The sequence below is a fragment of the Acinonyx jubatus genome, chromosome A3 (assembly GCF_027475565.1).
Source record: "Acinonyx jubatus isolate Ajub_Pintada_27869175 chromosome A3, VMU_Ajub_asm_v1.0, whole genome shotgun sequence".
Taxonomy (NCBI): Eukaryota; Metazoa; Chordata; class Mammalia; order Carnivora; family Felidae; genus Acinonyx; species Acinonyx jubatus.
In genome coordinates, this window is record NC_069388.1 from 105,620,495 (window position 1) to 105,637,646 (window position 17,152).

Below are 17,152 nucleotides of genomic sequence, written 5' to 3' on the forward strand. Positions count from 1 at the left end.
TGCCTCGTCTCTCTTCTGTGAGGTGACAGGTGACAAATGGAGACTTTCTTCTCGTGTTTTGTGAGACACCCTCTTCCCTCAAAGCTCCTCTGCTGTAAGGGTTTTCCCCGTAATGATCTGCACCAGATGGCTTCACCACCAGAGTGCCTCACAGAGTGCACATGCATTTGCTCCTTTCTGGTAGTCTCTGGTCACACAGTCAGATGGGAAGTCTGACAGCCTCACCTGCTGCTGCCAACTGCATTCGTTGGACAAAGGGGATCTTTGGTGACAAGATTTGTGGCAGTTGGGGATGAACAAAGTCCTCAAGGAGTTCTTCCCAAAATGGCACAAAACACATTAAATTATATTGGCCACCACTTCAAGAAGAGTTGACATTCAGTATCCCAATTTTCAAACATGTGAATGAGAACTGTATCCCATTCTAGAAGAAGTCTGTTTTAGAATGCTATTATTGATTTCCTGGTTCCTTTAAATAATAAGCTTGGTGCATTTCTTTATGCACTGATTGTAGGATGTAATTGGCAGAATTGTGCAGTGTGTGTATATATTATGTAATTAAGTAGTTATATAAAGTCAGTGGAAATTCATGCAAGCATTACTTCATTTAACAAGCACTTAGCCAGCTTATCACAGATGCTGGAGATGGGACCAAACACTAGGGACACAAAAATGAACAAACTCCTGCCCTCGACAGGCTCACAGTCAACTGGAAAAGAAAGTGAATGGACAGTCTGGAGAGAGACTGGTTGTTGAGTGTGCATCAAAATCGCCTGTGCCACCCCCCTTCCACTCCATCCCCAGTCCTCTAGTTTCTGATTCTGCAGGGCCAGGAATTTGCTTTTCTAACAAGTTCTCTGGTGATGCTGATATTGCTGGCTGAGGGACCACAGTTTGAGAACCCTGATCTAGTGTCACAAGTGTCGGGGTAGGGGGGGGGGGTGGTTTGGAAGTACTGGCTGGAGGGCAAGGGGGCCATGAGAGGTTTCACAAAGGAAGTGAGTTTTAAGGGATGAGTGGGGAAGGGTAGGGAGGGAGGGATTAGGACATGCCAAACACATTTAGTTCTAAAGGACAAAAGTTGGAGAAAGTACATATGGTTTGAAAACAAATGCAGACGATTCCATTTGGCTAGGATGAAGTTTGAGTTTGAAGTAACTGCAAGAGATAAAGCTGAAGAAATGTGTAGGGCCCAGAGCTGTGATTAAGGGCCTTGTTTGAACACTGTCCTGTAGGTGATTATTTCACCATGGATCTCCAGAGCCAGCCTTCAAGCTGGAAGGAAAGAACTTTGGCCAAAGGGCTCTGTCGTAGTTACCCTGCATCAAAAGAAGCTTCTTTCTGAGCCTGGCACAGGGCTTCCCAGTCTGTTGGAAGAAATCCTTTGCATTTCTCTGAAGGTGATAGGACAGTAGAAAGGGTGTGTTGATTGAGTATAACCAGAACTGGGTGGGGCTTAAGTATTTGCCAGTGACCGGTGAACCACTGTGAGGGGGTATGTCAGTAGTTTAATAATTAATTGACTAATTATGATTGGCTCTTGGAAAACCCTAAGCTTCAGTCACCTCTAATGACCTCCTGGTTACTCAGGCCTAGGAAGGAGGCAGTTGAAGAGAGGAAGAGCCCAATTAGTGCAGGTTGTGATGAAATGTGCTTCATTCCTGTCTCCAGGGGAAGATGACGACGACGATGAATGTGGGGAGGAGAAGCTACCCTCCTGTTTCGATTATGTGATGCATTTCCTGACTGTGTTCTGGAAGGTCCTCTTCGCCTTCGTCCCCCCTACAGAATACTGGAATGGCTGGGCCTGTTTCATTGTCTCCATCCTCATGATCGGCATACTGACAGCTTTCATTGGAGACCTGGCTTCCCACTTCGGATGCACCATTGGCCTGAAAGATTCTGTGACTGCGGTAGTGTTCGTCGCGCTTGGAACTTCGGTACCAGGTAGAGAATGCATTCGTATATGATTTCCCCCAGACGTGGAAGCCCATGTGCCTTCCTGACCTTTTCTTTCTCACAATTTCAAGGACTGTGCTAACAAACCAGGCTTATGAAAGACAAGAGCCCAGAGATATAAATAATGTCACTGCCAGAAAACTGTCATGGCAGTTTTCAAGGTTAGAACGCTGGCCAGTATCATCATGGTGACAGGAAAGCATTCCCAGAGGGACTGCCTGGCCTGCGTGGAGAGAGCACATTGGTTTGATGGATAGATCGATAGATCAGCTTCCCATTACAATTAGCACTTTCAAAAACACGAAATTACAGGATCATCTTCAAGCACAAAATTTGTCTTTTCGATATTTACTAACGTTTGGATAATTTCCATGAAACTGTATGGTTGGATACCTGAGATAAATACCTACTGAAAACCTGATACAATATTCTCTTGACCCAAATGTTAATGGGAATAAGTTTACAAAAAAAGTCGACATTGAGCAGGACAGGGAAAAAGTAATTCTGGCCAAAGCGAGCAGGGCAGCTACACATTTCGTGGATGTCCCTTCATGCATTCCTTATAAGCTGAATTTTTCTTCCCACCTACAACTGTAGTTCGTTATATTTGCTCAGACTTCTAAGAAATCCTCCTCCCAAACTTGACATTGACAGCAGTAATTTTCAAACTTTGGTGAGCATCAAAATTACCTGGGAGCCTGTTTAAAACAATGCAAATACCCTGAACCTACCATCAACCTGAGGAGTCAGAAGATCTGGAGGACAGGCCCAGACAATGTGTGTTTTAAGTTCACAGGTGATTCTGGTGCACATCAGAGCCTACTGTAACTGAAGTTCTGGATCCAGTCCCCAGCACTAGTTGACATCATGGCAGATATACAGCTAACCCTGGCTTTTGGTTTTGAGTCTGAAAACAAGTACAGCTTAAATCATGTATATATCTCCTCACTGGAAGTTACTAGCTGTTCTTCTGCACTCTGACATTTATCATCTCAGTGACTGTGGACAAGTCTCTGAGCCTTCATTTGTAAAATTGGGAGAGTCCTATATAACTTGCAGAATTGTGGTACGGACTGGAGAAGACACCTATAAATTATGCATCTACGAAAACATTTGAAACAGAAGGAATTTGATTCAAACAGCAGCTTTTGTTAATTAGTTATTTATGAATGGCTGAGGATGGTCTGACCGGTGTAAGTTTGGACAATTCATCTTTGAGTAACCGGGAATAAACTGTCCAGATTTATACTGGTGAGCTATATTACACATGGTATTATCCAACTGATGGACCATTTGGGAGTCCTGATCAAGGGGTCCGGTGTAGTTCCGGTGTCCAACTGAGATGATGGAGGCGCCAGAGGATCTAGGGGGTACTTTCACTCCTGCCATGGAGCAGGACTATGCAGTCTTCCATTTGACTGCTGATCCTCGGGGGTGGGGGGGTGGGGGGGGGCAGGAAGCAGACACCCTCTCAACCCCAGCTGTTTCTAGCAGTTTCCATTTTGATCTTTACTTTGAATTTTTTCCCGAAAATAACCAGAAATTTAGCAAGCAGGAGGAGAACCTTAAAATATTCTTTATTGAGAGTTGTTCTGTTTAGAGAACAACTGTACCAAAAGGAACAAAACATAACAGCTATCCGTTGCTCTATCTCAGGTTACTATAGGAAACTATGCTTTGGAATCTACTCTCCCTAAGGCTGGTGCTCAGGTTAGCATGCACTGTTGGCCCTGGGTTTAACCCTCGAGGAGAATATGTGCAAATTAGGATAACGAAAGCAAAACTTAGGTCTCTCGTCAGTATTACTCAAAATCAGCTTACCTCTCTGGAAACGCAGCCAGTGGTCCTACCAAATGCATCTCCTGTTTTCAAAAGGATCAGAAGAAATGATTTTACTAAGTCAAATCCTTGTTTCTAAATATTTACATTTTTTAAAAATCTCCCAGCTCATTTCAATACCTCAAAACTGGCTCCTTTCCCTATATACCAGTCTTCCAACGTGCTTGTGTGCCTCTCTTGTTTTAAACTCTTGAAAAGTGTGGCAGCCATACCATATCATTAAGTTTTTTGTTTTTTTTTTTTTTCTGGAACATGAAATGTGGATGACACTAAACCTCAGTGTTTGGAGGGGTCATTGTTCTGCCACTTAAAACCAGCTCAGAACCCAGGTAGGGGCATCAAGAGGTAAGAAAGCCTGTTGGGGAGAATCCAACAGAATCATTAGCTGTCAGAACGGTTTCCCTTCACCGCCAAAAATTCTTCCCATCGGAAAACAGATTCCTTCGCTCTGCTACCTGGAGAATTCCTGTAATTTGCTGCAATATTAGCTGCACAGCATGCTCCCCACACAATATATTCACAGGTAATCTCATCATATTTATATAAACAGACATCCCCCCCCAAAAAGCTGTGCAAATTGAACGAGATGCTGAGCAAACATAATATTTCTGACTTGATTCTTCAACCCTGATGATTCAGAGAATGCTTTATTATAGCTTCTGACTCCTCAAAAAAAAAAAAAAAAAAAGATGCTATTGTTCCCAGATGACAAAGCCCGGTTGGTACAGGTAGAAGAATAAAGGAGAGACTAATTCTTTTCACCGAAAGTGTACCATTAATCGGCACTGGTCCTGAGACCCCACTTTTTCTCTAGGTTGATGTCTTGACACTTTTCCTAAAGCAGAAGGGTTCCCGGCTAGTGTTCGATGGGCTGCTTGCCTCTTTGTGGTGAGACCCTTGAACTCTCAGCTTGGGGGCCTGCCCTAAGCAGGATTAAGTATTTAAATATCTCAAAGTTGTTGTTTTTTTATATTTTTATCATATTTTTCAAACTCTATGGGAGGAAAAGAGCTTCTCCCTCATGCCACTGGTATCAAATATTCATTCTAGCCTATTGGCAGAGGAGGACCCCTGAGGGTCTGCACTCCCCCTCAACATTAGGTATGCTGAGATGACCTTAAGGACTCACACCTGCTAGCAGAGCAAGAGCCTTCTTTTCCAGAGAAGAGGGGCTTCCTGAATAGTCTTCTCCCACCTCTAAATGGTGGCATAGGCAGAGCCTAGTCTCCAGTTCCCCCTTCCCCATCTGGGCCCATCACACCAGTCTCCATGGCTTAAATGCCGCCAACGTGCCAATGATTACCAAACGTGTATCTCCAGTCTCCACCTTCCTGAGTTCTAGATTCATATGCCAACTGCCCTCCCTATATTGATGCTGGATGTGGAAGTTGGGGCTCCAAATCACCATGTGCAGAGTGGAACGGCTTTATTTCCACTGCCCAGCTGCCTTATCCTTCAGCCAAACCTATTCCTTCCAGATCTTGCCTTTTTTCAGGAAAACAGTATCATCATCTACCCAGTGTCCTTGATTTCTTTTTCCTTGTCCCCACAGTCAAGCCATCCTTAGGTCCTGCGGATCTTACCACTACGGTACATCATGATGGGACCACTTAGTTCTCTATAACCAAGTCCAGACAGGCCATTCTCTCTGACTCCTACAGTAGCTTCTTGTCTCCATGCTTCTAGGGATTGTTTTAAGATGGCAATCAGACCGCATTTCTGCTTACCATCTTCCAAGGGCTTCCTACTTCACTGAAGATAAACTTCAAAAGTATCCTCCTGGCTTACAAAGAAAGCCCTATGTGACTTGGCCCTTGCCTGTCTTTCCATTGTTTTCCGCCTTGTTCTTCAGCCCCACTGGCCTTTTTATTGTCCTCCACACATCAAGTTCGTTCCTTTCTCAAGGTTGCACTAGCTGTCAAAAATGCTCTTCCCCCTCCATTTACCCAAGACTGGTTCTTTGTCTTCAATTATAGTTCATCCTAAATATCACTTCCTCGAAGAGACCTTTCCTAACCACACAATGTGAAGTGGTTCAAACAATTCATTTGTGTTATATCACCCTTTTTCCATAGAGTCTTTATTACCTTCTGGATTTTTTGGTTTATTTTTGAATGTTATTGTCTACCTCTCCCCACTGAAATGTAGGCTTCATGGGAGCAGAAACCTTGCCCTTTTAATGTCTCTCTCTCATATTTTTGGCTTCGAAAATGATGCCCAGATAACAGATAATACAATTGCATGTGCCCATGTGTTTGGCCGTGTATGTGAATGTGTTGTGTCTATAAATGAACGGACAAATCATCCATTGACACTTTACTGTGAGTACTCAGATGACTTTCTTAACACCTTCTAGAGACAAGTAAGAAAGTTATGATTGAGGGAGATGAGCAGTAGATACTTTTATAGTGTGGATTATTCTTGAAGAATATATTTGGGCAGGTTATTGTAGTAAGAAAGGCAAGGATAACTTGAGAGCAGTGAGTCTCCTCTTTCATAATGTGGCTATGATGGGAAGGGTGATGAGGGGCAAGATATTTTTTGTCTCTTTCTTCATTCTCTTCTCTATCATCGCTGATTTTCAGATCCAGAACTCAGGCCAATACTTTTAAAACTTTAGGTATATTTTGTGTAGTACTAATTAGGCATTCTGCAGTAGCCTGACTTGGGACCATAACTAGGTTATGTCAGATTGTTTCTATGGGAAATAGGCTCGAAATCTCAAAGAAATTAATGCAAGAAGTTTAGAAGCCAGCCATTTTTGTATGAGGCACCACCTATAGCACATACTGTTTTTGCATACATTTACTTGGATGAAATTGGGTACATTGGGCCAAAATATTCCAGCTTCTATATCACATTCCAAACACAGGTGTTCCTTGCATCTCTTGCTTCTATTGGAATCAAGTAGAAGCAAGCATTCTTCCTTACAGAGAAAACTCTTAGATGTTAATGAGTTGGGAATATTTTGACTTCACTCAGTCTACCTTGGTCGTGGTCCATACGTCTTGATTAGGCTTGTGCCTGAAGCTGGCCTACTGCCCCTTGTATCTTCCCATTAGGAGCTGTTTACTCCTAGGACCACAACAGTTTTAAAATTGGGCATTCTAAGGCTGCTTCTTAGCCTCTGGTATTGTTAGATTTCTCTGTTCACTTCCAGTGTTTTGAATATCCTTTGAGTTTTGTCAAGTAGGAATTATTGCATTGTAGACACTTTAAATCATGAAGAGAAAGAAAAGAGATGATCTTAGGCATTTTTCCCATTCTGTATATAGAACCTTTTTTTAAAAAATACAACCTTATTTTAGAGAAAATGTATGCTATTTTTAAGTTACATTACTTCCAGGTTTCTAAACACCATAGGAAGAATTTGACAAAAAACTAGTTATACTAGCTGTTCACTATGTTTGCTTAGTGAAGCGTCATGAATATGCACCAAGGAGGTAGAGAGTTTTAGAACTATAGGTACAGAGCTTTAGAACTGAATCCAGGAAGCTGGACTTCCAACCATTACTCATTGTATGACTGGAATCAGTTGTTTGACTCAGCCTTGGTTTTCCTGCCTGTAAAACAGGCATGATGATACATGGCAATTTGTTTAAACTTTTTTTTAATGTTTTATTTATTTTTGAAAGCAAGAGAGACAGACCACGGGCGTGGGAGGGGCAGAAAGTGAGGGAGACACAGAATCCAAAGCAGGCTCCAGGCTCTGAGCTGTCAGCACAGAGCCCGACGTGGGGCTCGAACTCACAGACAGCGAGATCATGACCTGAGCCAAAGTCAGATGCTTAACCGACTGAGCCACCCAGGAGCCCCGATACATGGCAATTTAAGCAGAGTTGATGAGAGGATTAAAGTAATATGGATCTCAGAGCACTTTGTCAACCGAAAATTGCTATAAATCTAGGAAATAACATTCTCTACACTGACATCAACTCTCAAAATGTCAAAAGGAATAGAAACCATCAGAAAATGAGAAAGAATAGGAAAAATATTATGATCAGGGAAGGAAACTTTTAAAACTTTACCACTCCACTGTGTGTTAGGCAGACACACTGTATTTATATTATCTATTATTTCATTTAGATCATATCATTAAGTTACATGAAGTGATTTTTGTCTCCTCTGAGATTTTCTTGTCCCTGAGACCCAACCATTCTCTAAAAGTGAATTTATTTTTTACTTCTTTGGCATTGTGCTAGAAAACATTGCAGATATATATATATATATATATATATATATATATATATATACACACACACACACACAATATATATATACATATATACATATATATATATATAACATATATAAAACATATTATTTATTCATGGTTAACATGTTTTGGTTTTTACTTTCCTAACTTCTAAAAACTCTGAAAACTACATCATAGAGTATACTTGAGTAACAAAGACAGTACAATTTATTAAATCCCGCTGCTTTATTTCCCAGGGGATCCTAACATAACTAGTACAGTCATGCAGGTGGTATAGACAGCGGTGCCTCTGTTTAAAAGTCCCTTTATCACGTAAAGACAGCACCAATATCCTCACTTACATAATGAAATTAAGGCCCACAGAGAATAAATTATTTGCTCATATTCAGTCCAAGTTTCAATCGATGACAAATTGTCTCTCCTTACCATAATCTGGTACTCAACCACTCTATTTTTTTATGTGGATTTATTTTTTATATGGATTTATTTTTAAAGTATCCCATATTTTCCCACGTATCTTATAATTTGTGGGAAATTACTTCTTTCTTTGCTTCAATTTAGTATTTCCTACTTTTAAAGCATGCCACAGTAGAATTATATTCAAGCTCTTTGAGGTCAGGCACCTTATATCCTTATTCCTTTGGCATGGAAAGCACCTAGTAGGGTACATGCTTCAAAAAATTACAGAAATGATAAAGGCCTATTTCTATACCCATAAACACTTAGCATTTCCTACCTGTAAAAATTTAAAGGAGGCTTGGTCATTCTGGGCCGAGACCAAAGCTTCCTGTGATACACGGCTGGCCAGGCACGGGCGTCAGGATCAGGAAGGGCATATCGGGGATGTTCTCCCAGCAGTCACGTTCGGCAGACTTACTGGAAACTCTGGAAATCAAGCCGTTTTCTAGGTCTCTGAGCAGGAGTAGGAGCCTGGGAGTAGCAATCACTAGAAGTAACTATCCAAGGCATCTATCAGTACATACACTCAGCCTCCCCCTTACTTAACAACAGAGATGCGGTCAGAAGGAAACGCAGCACAATCAGATCCTCTTCTCAGGGTAAATTGTATCCAGCCATTCTGAAATCCCACAGCCATCTGATCTACCCTGGAGAATAACGAGGCATCTGACTGATACAACCATTTCCTCTCCCTCCATCCTACTTCAGATAGATTTGGTGTTTTCATTTCTGGGTTCACGGATTAACTGGGAAACAGCCTCAATATAAGAATTACGCAAAATCATCTCTTAGTGGGGTATTCATGGTTCTCCACAAGACGGTAGAAAAGAACATGAGCTTTAGAGTCAGGTCAACGTGAGTTCAAATCCACCCACCCCACCTCTAGAGGCACATTGCTTGACTCCTGTCAACCTTAGTTCATTAATCTGAATAACAGTAATGGGGACATGAAAATCTACCTCAGAGTTGTAGTGAAGATGGCATGAGAGCACCTTTATCAAGCACCCGGTACAGGGCCCAGCATATAATTGGTGCTTGAAAAAAATATTAGATCTCTTTTCCTTTCTACCTCAATGTACTGATAAATAGACTTAGGCCTCCCGGTAGTTAGCTCAGCTATATCACAGCAAGTGAAAAATAGCAAACTAAGTAAATTCGCAGCCCATCTTCATTATGAGGTCGTGTGTTAGGAATTCCTACATTAGGAATTCAGGTTTGGTGGACATTCTCAATTGTGTTCCTGTTTCCTGCAATTTTACCCCGAGCTTTTACACTCAACATTGGCATTTCAACTCGGACGCGGTTGAAGAGAACATACCATAGCTACATATTACCTGTATTCGAATTTAATCGGGTGATTAACATTTCACAACAGCTTACATGGGAATGAAAACAGAATTGCTTTACTCTGCACCAGGATTTCCCCATGGCTATAATGTTGGTTCCCCCAGGAAGATCCGAAAGGGCAGGTATATTTTGTTTTCTGATACCTGAATAAGCAGTCAGTTTCTTTGCCACCAAGAAAGGTCAGGGCTGCTGAAAATGGGCCCTCTGATCACAGTCAGGCCAAGAGGCAGAGCCACCCAGGGACACGGCCAGAGGTCCAGCACTGGGCAACCCTTAATCACTCAGAGGGCTTTCCACAGGACCTTCTCTCACCCTCACACCAGTGACCAGCCAGCTGGAGGTAAAACGCTCGGAATGTTCCAGCACACTTTCTCATGAATAGGTGATGTCATAGGACTTGAAGGAAGCTTACAAAAGCAAGCATTTCTAAGGACAGAGCGAAACAAAGGAAGGCTGGATACCAGATTTCACAAGATTTGCTCCACAAATGGCACAAGAACTGCCTGTTATTCTAAACTAAAACACAGTGGGGAATAGACTAAGTGCAGCAGACCCAAAGCATTTTTGTAAAAACCTGGGAAACACCCATTTCAAAACTATTTGAATCCCTTATTCTTACAGCCCAAAAGAAGAATTTGTATTTAGTACTTACAAATTTTTTGTTGGCAATTGCAATCTTTAATTTGTATCAAGAGGTAGCACTGTATGGGGTCCCTGGCATGGAGCACAAGGCTGGAGGGGGACCAGGATGCTGACAATGATGTCATCTACCAGGAGGTGGCCCCGGGGAGCTGAGAATGCAGCACGCGTCATGCCCAATGTGACATAAGCCTGTCTTTGGATTAGTGCCCCAATCCCACGCCAACCACCTTCACTCATTCCCACAAAAATCATGGTGTAAAAGAAGGGAAACTAAAAATGTTTCACCCTAGTCTTCTCTGGGCCTTCCTGCCTAGTCTAGGTCAGACAAAGCAAGGATATTGGCAGAAACATCATGCCGTTCAGTGGTTTGTGTGTGTGTGTGTGTGCGTGTGTGTGTGTGTGTGTATTGTATTCAGAGAGCTGGTGTTATGAATGTGCAATGCGAATGAATGTAGATTTCCTCTCCTTTTTAGTCTTGAGGTATATTGCAAACGGGAAAAAAAAACAAGTGAAGACCTTAGGCCTGTTTGCTCCAAGGGGACTAACAATAGCCTGGGTCTCTTAGAAGTGACTTGAAAATAATGTTGAGGTGATAACTTTCATTTCTCCCTTCTCACATGTGGAAATTAGATAATGAAAATGAAAAATTTCAAGAACCACTGTTGTGCTTTTTTTTTCTTTTAAATTCAGGCCTCAGGCTGCATTTTTAAACAACCTTGTAGGCATAATTTATATACCATAAAAGTCACCCATTGAAATGTACAGTTTAGGGAGTTTTTTATTTTTTTATTTTTTTAGCAAATCTACAGTGCCCTACAATCATTACCCTAATCCAGCTTTAGAACATTTCATCACTTCCCTCTTGGCTACTGACAGGTAATCCCCACCTCTACCCATATGAATTTCTTCCCTCTTGTAACTTCCCTCTTGGCTACAGACAGGTAATCCCCACCTTTGCCTCCTGCCCCAGGGAGCCACTAATGTAACTTTGAAGACCCCACAGATTCGGCTTCTTTCAGCGTTTCTCCATGACCAATTTGAATGTAAAAATGTCATGGATCCTCCACATGATGGTAACTATACTTTAGTAATACATAAATGTAGGGATTTACCTCAGATTCTGTAAAATTTTAAGATAATTTTTGTTTTATTCACCATAACATCTCTATAGTCATTTGCAAACTACAAATATGAGATATTTTTGGTCTTTATTGCTTTGTGAATATAGAGATATGTGCACCCTTTAAAACAATCCCACTACCCTCCCCACAACAGTAGCCTTAGCTCATATATTTGAAATCGCTGGGGGAAAATATCACACAATGGTATTTAGAATTAGCACTGTGAATCTTGGGGTAAAACCCCCATTTAATGATCTATAGAGGCTAAATATCCGTGGCCAATTCAGTCAGGTAATCATAACACATTGAAAATGAGGCAACTCTCATGAGTTCAGCTTCTTACTATTATCCCCAGCCCTAGCTGTCACCCTGTAGACACTGGTCATTGGCCCCTGGATCAATACAAATCCATGAAAACCATTAGGAAGAGAGTAGAGACCAGGGCCTAGAACATAGGCTGTGAACATGTCTCCTGCACACAGAATATTATCACTGAATTCAAAAGAAAAAAAAACTGGGCTACAAAAAAAAGCAGAACCTAATTGCCATGTCATGGGCACCACATGAGAAACAAAATGACTTTAAGGCTCATTGCTATTTTTAGAAGAGAAGGCAAATAAAATGGTAATTCAATTTAAAAAGCAAATCTTACATGGGACTGTAAAAGCATTTTAATACCTGTTGGGGATAGTGCATATCACAGACATGAAATCATGGTGCTTGGCATTTAAGTACAAAGCCAGCTGGAATGCCATCAATGCTCCTCAGCGCACAGACCTCACATCCTGCCTTTGCCCAGGACTGAAACTTAAGCTATATATTACCAGTTTATACTCCGCTTCATTCCACAAAAAGGATTTAAATCCATAAAATGCCTCACATTCTTCAGCCACCTTTTCTGGCGCATGACCCAGAAATGCCAAATCTATTGGTGGCCATATTAGATAACCTTTGTTTAACTCAGCACATATAAATCCTACGTTTCGTGCTAAGGAGAAAATAGCCACTTTGGTTCTATTATTTACAATCAGGAAATGCTGTGTCGTGTTTGTTTCCTTTCCCCTCTCTCCCTCCTGTTCTGGAGCCCAGGAGGCTTTTTGACAGGGTCCTCCATAAATTGTAAGCTATTATTAGGTTATCGCCCTAAAAACTCGTGGGTTGAGACAACAAGCGAGACTTGCTGTGGTTCCAAACTGAAATGATCCCCACTGGGGTCCACAAATGGAGCCAGCAGAGGACAAATTATACCTTGCCATTCCTAAGTTAGAGTTGTGAAACAACAACTAACCACAAATGTGCAAAAAGATCATGAAAATGTCCTTCTCGGAAGGATTCTTTGTATGATGATGCTTCAGACAGCTGAAAAATGGCAAAGCAAAAGCCCTAAACTAACCCACTTGTCCAATTAGAAGACGCTGGTCAGGGTGCTCAGAAAGGGGTCAACATCCAGCGTGAGACCACACCAGAAAATGCTCATCCTTTTGTCTGTTTCCATCTGTGCTTCCAGAGTTCCACATGTAGGGAGACAAGGGTCAAACCACCTAGAAGAACCTGACATTGATAACTTCAGGACCAAGTCTTGTTTTCCTGAGAGTATGGATTAAGCCCTTTCTTCTACTTCTACACCAGAGCTCAGGCTACAGTGGAATAGTGAGAATATTCAAAATAAAAACTGTGTTCTGACAGATGATGCCAGGAAGCACAAACTGAGTGTGAGACAATGTGGCATTCTCGATCATCAAATATTCCAGACATCTTCCCTCTACACGAGTCATTAGACGTTAAGTTTAAAACCATTTTTTAAACATCAGATCAAAGGAAGCAGTATAATACAGTAGCAAGGCATAGGATTCAGAGCCATTTTGCATGTGTTTTGATTCATGTGTTCTACAAGTATTAAGTACCCACTAAGTAGTATACCCCATTCGACATAGTAGATACAGAGGGATAAACGAGACAGATGTTTAATCCCACAAAGTGCATACCCCAGGGGAAGAAAACAGATACTTAACAAAAATAGGATAAAGTTTCGGATAGCAATGAGATGAACATTCTTGAGAAGAAAATAAAACAGGATTATGGAATCCTGGACTCAAGAGCATGTATACACTATACACACGGAGGGGTATTTTAATAGGGTAGTATGACTCCTTATACACCAATCATTGGAAAATTACCTACTCACTCAAACCTCTGGTTATCCCCCTGCAAACTTATCCCAGCAGTTCTAACCTTAAAAATTATGAAAAAGCGTTACCTTTTCTTGACCTATTCCTTTACATAACCCTTTTGAGGTTTTCGGTGGTTTACTTTCTTCTCTGACAGCTGTGACTCTCTTATTACCCCTACCAACATCTGTTCTTAGGGGATAGTACCCAACTTCCCTGGGTTTTTCTTCCCAATACTTCTTCCCCTCCCAATCTAAATGTTCCGTGTTAGTTATTACTTTGGAATATCCAACAAATGATCCACATTAAGGCATCAGTGGTGAATGATGATTTCATGAGGGCAGGGCATTTGCACTTAACACAAAAAGTGTTTCAACAGTAACCACATTTGCATAGCTTCATTGTTTTAAAAGTACATCTGTATAAATTATCTCTTTGATATCCACAGCAGCCCTGGAAGTTAGGCAATCTAGATGTGTCATCAGGTTCAGAGCGTGGGATAATATCTGGCAAGAATGGAATCTGATGAGAGATCCTGGAAACAAGCCTCCAGCATGAGACCCCGGGCACCAGAAATCACAAAATGTGGATTCTAAGCCCACCCCTGCATTCACATTCCTTCTGCCTCCTAGGGGGCTTCAGCTTCCTCCCCTGAAAAAAAAAAAAAAAACCAACACGGCACCCACCCATCCATGCACCCACCCACTGAATTGTCAGAAAGAACAAATAGTAGAACATCTATGGAAGAGCTCTGAAAGCTCTCAGATGTAAAAATAAGAAATTTTTGTCAAAAGTCATTTAAAAATTATCTACCAAGAGCAGTGCTAGGTGCCTGGGAAAGAGACAAGAACAAAATATGACATTAGAGCTCAGCCTCATCACGTATCCTTAGCACCCTGGATGGAGCTCTACACCTTACTTTCTAGTCTCCGCATTCCAAATTACAACTCTAGTAAGAGCCCAAGTACAAACGATGGAAGGCTTGGGTATTATATCCCTTCTCAGACATGTTAAGGGCACAGAGCTCTTAACAAATGAACATGCGAAGTAATTTTGTGGGTTGAAGTCAATGGAATATACTTTCAGTAAATACAATATAATGTTACCATAACACAGATACAGAATTTAGAGAGGATTCTGGCCTTGTCATGTAGTCCATCATTGCCTGACAAGAATGGTTCGAAGGAAACAAGGACCCATAGATCTCTCCCCTTCACAGCTCGTCCTCAGAAAAGTTTTATAGTGGATGAAGTTTGTTTTTCAAGATTCTTGTTCCACTTTATGGTCTGTCTTGAGCACCTTCCTAATTCTAAATTCCAGGCCAGGAAACCCCTGATGGCCAGGAAATCTCTTCATTACTCTCACCCCCCTCCTCATCCTGACGCCTGCTGAGATGCACCTGCTGTGTGTGCAGTATTATGATGCCTTCCCCCTTAGGATCCCACTACCATAGCCCTGATCACTGAAAGTGACCTTTACTGTTTATTGAGATGACTCTATTTGCCTACTTTTAGTAGTGTACACGCTTTCCTGAACTCATAGTGCACAAAGCAACCCCTCTCAAAATAAGAAGGTTTATGAGGAATAAATAACTGGGTAACCATCCACAGGACACGGGCACATGTTGGGGGTCTTCAGCGTATTATCTAGATCTGTAGACTTTGAGTTATACCAGTATAGCCCAGCTGAAAGGGAAGTTCTCTTGTAACCTACTAGGGCTATCTGGAAGTGGCAGTGAGCGTTTCTGTTTTCTCCAAGTTATAGTACAGTCTTTCTGTCGGGTCCCACTCAGCTACCTGTAGTTCTAGCAAGGCTTGGGGCACCTATGGCTTTACCATCTCTAAAGCAGGACTTGAGAAGATTCAGACAGGAGACAGATGTTCCAGAAATAGAACAAAGCATAGAAGAACAAACCAGGCTTCAAAGGCAAGGAGGGTTGAGGGACAGAGGGAGATTATGGGGAAGGAAGGAACAGCAAGGTGGAAGACACTGACTGTTTCACGCAAGGCAACCCTGGACTGTGTTGGAGGCAAGGAGTTCCAGTTGTATCTAATAACAAAATGGCTTGGGAAAGTGACAGTTAGCTACTTGCTGTAGCCCCAAACCTGCCCTTTTTTTGCCTTTTCAAAATTAGCAAAATGCTGCTGATCTAAATCTCAACAATGTTTTACCCCCATGGACTTGGTATTAATAAAGGTTCATTATAAAAGTAATAAAATTCTGGCTCAAAATTGAAAATACCAGAACCTTGATGTTATTTTAAAAGTAGGTTCCTTCAAGCCTGTTTTTATGTACTATAATGTAATAGCAAGAGAAGCCAGGAACTTAGGAATTGAAAAAATTACTTTGTCAGTGATCTCTAATATTGTCCTAAAGGTATGAAGGGTCATCCATGGAAATAGCCCCTTCTTAATCTGTTTCTGACCCGTACAAATATTTTTCTAAAGGAGTCAGGTTGATGTTTCTCTGTACAACCATTTTAATCCTTTTCTTTCAACTGATAAGCTGTTTTAGTATTGTGTAGTTATAGTCAGAGGTGAACATTATAAGGTTTCTGGATATTTTCTTGGAACCCTTTGCCCATTTTCAAATTTCAGGTATGTTATTTAGTCCTTGTCAACACCCCACGCTCTTATGCATAAAGTCAGTCAATACACAGTGCACTTGTGGTTAAGAACATGAATTCTGGCTAGGAGCACATTAGTTTGTGAATACTAGTTTCACCTCTTATTGGCTAGATAACTTTAGCCAACTTTCTTATACTCAGAGATTCAATTTTCTCATCTATCAAATGAAGATAATAAAAGTTCCTACTTCATACGATTGTCTTGTAGATTACATGGGAAGCCATATATAATTGTTTTAATGTTTATTTATTTTTGAGAGATAGACAGACACAGAATCCAAAGCAGGCTCCAGGCTCTGAGCTGTCAGCACAGAGCCCGATGTGGGGTCCAGACCCATGAACTGTGAGCTGAAGTCAGACACTCAACCGACTGAGCCACCCAGGTGCCCCGATGGGAAGCCATATATAGAGCCTCGCCTAGGAGTCTCATAAATGTTAACTATCACTGCCCTTATCACCACTATCATTTGTGGACATCAAAGACAGAAACACATTCTCCCTAAATCCTATAGGTTTATTAACCTTAAATCACCTAGCTGAAGGAAACCATAATAAAAAGTGGTTAATATCATTAACATTCCCTTTGTTATCACCAGAAGAAAGAATTCTGAAATAGGAAATATTCGCTGTGCACCTACTAACTTCCGGACACCATCCTGAGCCATTTTGTAGTGCTTCTTTTGATCATCTTTATGGCTATATAAATAGGAACTTTTATTTTCGCTATTTTACAGATATCAGAGTCTTAAAGAGAGGCTATCCCAAGGCCACACAC

At 41.4% G+C, this 17,152-nt stretch overlaps 1 protein-coding gene and 1 long non-coding RNA gene across 64 annotated transcripts in view; one reads left to right on the forward strand and one right to left on the reverse strand.

Moving 5' to 3' along the window:
• Positions 1-17,152, forward strand: part of SLC8A1 (solute carrier family 8 member A1) — a 390,461-nt gene that overhangs the window by 352,521 nt on the left and 20,788 nt on the right. For all 14 annotated transcript variants that reach the window (XM_027033627.2, XM_027033626.2, XM_053201001.1 and 11 more), the window contains one exon: positions 1,672-1,947. In XM_027033627.2, coding sequence (XP_026889428.1) covers positions 1,672-1,947 — 276 coding nt within the window. The remainder of the gene's footprint in view (positions 1-1,671; positions 1,948-17,152) is intronic.
• The window catches only part of LOC113592500 (uncharacterized), a 289,937-nt gene that overhangs the window by 77,927 nt on the left and 194,858 nt on the right, over positions 1-17,152 (reverse strand). For 43 of the 50 annotated variants that reach the window (XR_008289545.1, XR_008289541.1, XR_008289537.1 and 40 more), the window contains one exon: positions 3,781-3,821. The exons of 3 other annotated variants lie outside the window; for them this stretch is intronic. This is a non-coding gene — a long non-coding RNA (uncharacterized LOC113592500). Of the gene's footprint in view, positions 1-3,780; positions 4,154-8,750; positions 8,945-9,963; positions 10,914-17,152 lie in introns of those variants that run through there. 4 more of the 50 variants (XR_008289542.1, XR_008289517.1, XR_008289548.1 and 1 more) reach the window with 3 other exon arrangements.